This window comes from Gallus gallus, chromosome 18 (genome assembly GCF_016699485.2).
Source record: "Gallus gallus isolate bGalGal1 chromosome 18, bGalGal1.mat.broiler.GRCg7b, whole genome shotgun sequence".
Classification (NCBI taxonomy): Eukaryota; Metazoa; Chordata; class Aves; order Galliformes; family Phasianidae; genus Gallus; species Gallus gallus.
In genome coordinates this window covers 205,189-210,685 of record NC_052549.1, presented here as the reverse complement: position 1 = coordinate 210,685, position 5,497 = coordinate 205,189, and the positions used below count along the sequence as shown (strand labels likewise).

Sequence of the window (5,497 nt, the reverse complement as noted above, 5' to 3'; positions counted from 1 at the left end):
GTGTTCCTGTTTCTGGATGGTTGCCTGGATCCGGATTTTGTGCCTCAGGGGAAACCCAGAGGTAAGTTGTGAGCGTGTGTTTCCTCAACGGCAGAACGATGCATGCCCTAACCGTTGGTAATTTTACTGAAGATGCTGTCAAGGTCTTCCTAATGTGCTTACACCTCGAAGGGCTTGCACAGATAAGTCCTAAGTATTTGGTTAGTTGGAGAGCTGCCACATATGAGTGGGATGGTTACCCCTGCCATCAGCTGAGAGCACCCAGACCTTGGTATGTGGGTCATTCCCTGACCCAGCGCCAGACCCTGCAGGTCACTCAGGAAATGTAGGCCCCAGTGTGCAGTGGAAGCTCTTCTCACCTGTGTCTGATCCCGCTTGTGCCTGCAGGCCCTCTTGGTCAATCAACAGCGTGGAATCGTGTCCCTGAGCCCGGTGTGGATGCTGGAGGTAAGTCTCCAGTCTTCATTTTCTCGATATTTGTTCCTATTTGGTTGTGATGGTTCAGCAATGGTTCATCTTTTCATTGGCCAGCGGGTTCTTCTCTGTGAGAAGCATGGGTGTTTACGATTTCTTGGGCGCTCCGTGCTCCCAGTGTGGTGTTGGCTTGGCCTTTGTGCATCCGAGGCCCCCCAGTAATGAAGCCTCAAGGGGATGAATGTTCTTCAGTGAGGTCCCTGAGAGTCCTTTCACGTGGCCTGGAGAGACTCTTTGGAATGCTGCTTCAGCAGCTTTCCAAAGCCAACAGGTCAGCTGGCTTGTGTGCCCCTCTGGATCTTTAATGCCGCGCCCGCATCGCAGGTGATTACCAGAGCCCCTTCCAGATGCTGCTGGTTCCTAAGGAAGAGGGAGATCACAGTGTGCAGTGGGAACGTTTCTCACGTGCCCTCGATTACAGCTGTGTCTCCAGGCAGTGGCTTGTCAAAGTCTCAGTTTAATCAGGTCCATGAGACTCAGTGCAGTCTCGTAGGTAGATCAGCAAAAGGGGGGAGCACTTAGGTTTTCATGTTGTTTCCAAGTGAAGTGTGTCTTCGTACTCCCTTTGCAGAAGAGAAGGGAGGATGTGGGTCAGGATGAGTGGTGTGCGTGGCGTGCTTTGCCTTGCAAAGGTGTCTTTGCCAGCCACTCCAGCTGTGAGGTGTTTCGAGTGCCTTCTGCAGAGCCAGCAGGCAGGGTTCAGTTGAGTGTAAAGCTGGGTCGAGCTCCGGGAGAGCTTTCCTCTGGGCAGCTCCACACGTGGCTAGTTTTGTCACAATTGCGGTGCCACTGCAGGCACCCAGGGACTGTTGCAAAGATGCTCCTGAGTGGAAGGGAGAGAACAGTGTCATGAAGGAGTCCCCTGTTTTGATTGCCTCGTCTGTCATTCTGGCCGCAAGAATGTTTAATGAGAGTTGCTGTGTGCTGTGTTTGCAGGTGTGACTGGAGGTGTAGGTGATCCAGCTTCCCCTCTGCGATCCAGGATGCGTGGGAGTCCGTCATCTCGCATGGGTATGTCATGGCTTTATAGATCCTTTGTGACAGCTGACAGCGCAAAGGCCAAACGTCAGCCAGGTCTCTCGGCAGATGTGAGAGTGTAGTCCTGCATGGTGTATGTCCTTTCACTGCGCGATCCCCTGCTATGCTTGGCAGTGCAGTTATGCCGCTGTGTGTGATGGAAACTTTTTGTGGACCTTTGGTTGCAGAAGTGTGGCCAGGGAAGGCGTTGCCAAGTCCTCAGCTCTTTCCTGTGCTGGAGCCCCGCTGGAATCCCAGGGGTAAGTAGTTTATCTTTACTGACTTCACTGACTCCCCACTGATCTTCAAAACTTCCGGCACAGGCGATGTAACTTCCTACGTTGTGTTAGGTCCGGAAAGAGGAAAGGATACATCTAGAAGAGGGAAATACTCCCCGAGGTCATCTCCTGGGCTAAAGGAACTCCTGAAGGAAATGGAGAAGGCAGCGCGTGGTGGGTATACTTGAGTGTGTTCACTGTGAGACTTGGGAAGCTGAGGTCTGATATGCATGGGTGGATAAGCTGTAGCCTGCACGGCAGGAAGGGATCTCTCAGAGCCATGGTGTGGTGGTGTTCCGTGTAACACCTTGCAGGCACTGTCAAGCTCCAGAGATGGTCTGCTGCCACTTCTGCATCCAGCCAAGACCCCGAGACGGCTGCTCGCCCAGCATGACCGTAACTTGTCAGAGCTGCTTTGTGCAGACATTGGCACCCAGATGGCAGCAAGTGGCGAGTGCTGTGCTCCTGTTTGAACAAAGCCCTCTCTGCTGCTGAGCAAGTTCAAGGCAGGAGGAGCATCCCAAGCAGGGGTGGCTGTCTTTGCTAATGCTGGAAATGAGGTGGAGATGGTGATTCTGGAGATGTTTCTGCCGGAGCTTGAATTTGAGCGTGCAGGTGCCTGGCTGTGATGAGTGGAACAGGATGGTTGGTGATGGTCCCAGCATGGTGCATGAGGGCCCTGCCCAGGGGCCTTATTCCTCGGGAGGCGTGAGAGGTTTTGGCACCCTCCAATTCCTGGGAGGGCCCAAATGCCCTTGGGCAGCGGAGGGGGTCGCAGTGGCTTTGGGGGGCTGGGACCTGCAGACTTTGCCTGAGCTCAGGGTAGGAGTAGCTCAGTTCCTGATGAGAGGACGTCACATCCAATGGTACTGTCCTGTTTCTTTCCGAAGGAAGTGACCAACCATCTGCACAGGACACGCTGCGGTTTGGCAGCCATCCCACACTGCCAGTCTCGGCCAGAGGAGCACAGACAGCGCCGACAACTGGCATGCCAGGTAATTTGTGTCCTGTGGTCATCCAGTGTCACTAACCAGAGTCAGTGTGTGCCTGCAGGCTCTTCCTGCCTGCTCTTGCACCCCAGGTCAGCAGCCATACCTGAGCGTATGAGCACAGAGCACATGTAAAAGAAGCCAGGGGTGGCTCTCTGAAAATGGCTGACCTCAGTGGGGTTTGGTGAGTTGTTCCAGCAGCATGCCCGAGAAGGTACACGCAGACCTCTGTGACGCCGCTCACCTCCCAGTGCTCACAGAGAGTTGTGAGCTCTGCCCTTTTGGATGAGCGGGGTCCTGTGTGGTAGGAGCGTGCAGGAGTATTTCTCCCCTGGGCTGGCTGCGGCTGTGCCCTGTGCTGGCTTGAGGCTGACCTTCAGCCTGGGCGGTGTCCTGAGGAAGAGCTCAGGACACGTGCGCTGGGGAAAGTGTGAGGGCTTCTGCTGTGCAGTGCTCCCCGCAGCCAAAGCCCAGAGCCCAGGGCAGAGCGCCAGCCCTCGGCCCAGAGGAATACATGGGCAGTGGTGGTGCAGCCTCACCCTACCCAACGAGAAGTGGAAGCAGTCCTTTTTGTCCCCTGGTGCTTAGGCACCAGAGACAGAGGTGGTAGCCTCTGATGAAAAAGAAAATCCCGTGGGTCCGTGAAGCACACAGTGAGATGATCTGTAGCGCAGGTGATGGTAACATGCAGCATTATCTCATTTCTTTCAGGGGTGGATGCTGGGAAAAACACAAGGGCTGTGCTTCAGGAGTTTCTGCAGGTGCACTTCACCCTAGTGATCGCAGTGCTTGTAACTGTGCTGCTGTCTGGGCTGGTGATGACCTGTATTGCTGTGTCGTGGATGTGGCACAAATATCCGTGAGTTGTCTTTTCCCCAAGACACTTAATTGCTGCATTTGGCAAGGAGGCACTTGTGGCGCCGGGATCCTGGGCGGCCAAGTGAGCTGCTGGCAGTATGCTGCTCGGATTAATGTTGCGGTGTCTTTTAAGTGTCCTCCTAATTCCCATCAGTGAGTAGTGCTTTCTGAAACTCATTCTCACAGAGTGTGCAAGAGGGCAGAGACAGCTCCAGGACAAGCTCATCCTGAGAGTGACCGGGAGAGAGGCCAATCTGGAGGTGAAGGCAGAGCGGAGCTGGGAGAGGCAACAGAAGATGCCGTAGTTGCCCAAGAAAAGAAGAATGTGTCCAGCGGATCCAGCCCGTTCCCCTCCTCCTTTGAAGCGGAGTTTGAACAGCTGTGCAGCAAAATCAGCACAGACCCTTCCCTTTGGCCCACGTGTACCAGCAGCTCTCCCACGGACGGCATCTCTTCCCCAGATGCTCGCGGTTCTCGGGGTTCCCCATAGCCATCTAGTGCTCCGGTTACCTGTGTCAGCAGGGCTGGGGTCCCCTGGAAGACCCCGCTTTGTGAGTAATAAAGACACCCTGTGCAAAAGCAGCTGTTTTGAGCATTTCCATGGGGTTCTAGTGCATAGGGAAGGGCTGGGGAGGCTTGATATGTGAAGAGTTGTCCTTGAGCTCTTCTAGGCTCCTGCCCTGAATCAGGGCAGGCGACGAGGGAAGGAAGCAGCTGGAAGGGGGAGTTTCCAGCACTGAGCACATGTGGGAGAAAGGACGTGGTAGCAAAGGCTACCAGTACAATGCTTACACCTGCAGGTGAAGAGGCGACAGCCTGCCCTATGGCAGTCCTGGATTGGAAGTCACAGAAATCATCGTACGAGTCGTCATAGAAGTCACGGAATGGCGTGGATTGGAAGGGACCTCAAGGACCTTCGGGTTCCAAACGCCAACCAAGCAATGGGTTCTAGGAGACCCATTGGAATTAAGGTACCACTTACAACGGATGGTTTTGACAAGTGGAAATGTGTCGTTCAGGAGTATAGGAGCGATCCGCTTGGGGTCGCTAAAAGATTTGAAACAACACTAAAAGCAGCATCCTGACTGGGCGGATATAGACGCGATGCTGGATGAGTTCACCGGGACGGAAGAGCAATGAATTCTGAAAACGGCTAGGACTCACGTCCAGGCTCAAGTGAGTGCCCAAACCCTGCAAGGGCAGATAGAGGGTTTTGTCCTCCATTTTCCCAATTCAAGGGAAGACAAGGCCAGGCAAGGCAAGTCACAGCAACGCAAAGCCAGGCCAGGCAGGGCAAGGCCTGGCAAGGCAAGGGAAGGCGGGGCCGGGCCAGGCCCGTACACTCGAGGCAAGGCAAGGCAATGCAAGGCCAGGCCAGGCAAAGGAAGGTCCAGAAAGTGCAACGCAAGTGAAGGCCAGGCCAGGCAAGGCAAAGCCAGGACAGGCCAGGCAAGGCCAGGCAAGGCAAGGAAAGGCAAGGCCAGGCAAGGCAAGGCAAGGTTATGCAATGCAAGGCGATTCCAGACAAGGCCAGGCCAAGCAAGGCAAGGCAGGCACTTCAAGGCCAGGAAAAAACATGCCAGGCCAGGCAAGGGCAGGCCAGGCCAGGCCATGCAAGCCACGGTAAGGAAAGGCCAGGCAAAACAAGGTTGTGTTTCTCCACCAATGTCTCATTTCCCCGAGGTTCGGACGCTGCTTTCCGTCCAGCAGGGGTGGAACCCTCCATGGGCTCTTCCAGGCAACCCCCCCACCTCTTTCTGAGGGGACCTCTGGGTCCTACAGTTCTACTTTAGCACCGTAACAGTAACAGCTGCTGCTATTCCCAATCAGAGGGGAATCTCTCTGTTCCTCAATCAGTATTTTCTTCATATTGCTCACCTC

The 5,497-nt window shown here is 54.8% G+C and overlaps 1 protein-coding gene across 1 annotated transcript; it reads left to right on the top strand.

Moving 5' to 3' along the window:
* Positions 1-14: 14 nt before the first annotated feature.
* Positions 15-4,198, top strand: LOC121107156. The gene is made up of 8 exons (XM_040649957.1): positions 15-61; positions 388-447; positions 1,411-1,485; positions 1,680-1,751; positions 1,842-1,943; positions 2,660-2,764; positions 3,470-3,617; positions 3,803-4,198. Exons 3-8 carry the CDS (start codon positions 1,458-1,460, stop codon positions 4,104-4,106), a joined length of 759 nt encoding a protein of 252 aa, XP_040505891.1. The 5' UTR covers positions 15-61; positions 388-447; positions 1,411-1,457; the 3' UTR covers positions 4,107-4,198.
* The last annotated feature ends 1,299 nt before the right edge of the window (positions 4,199-5,497 follow it).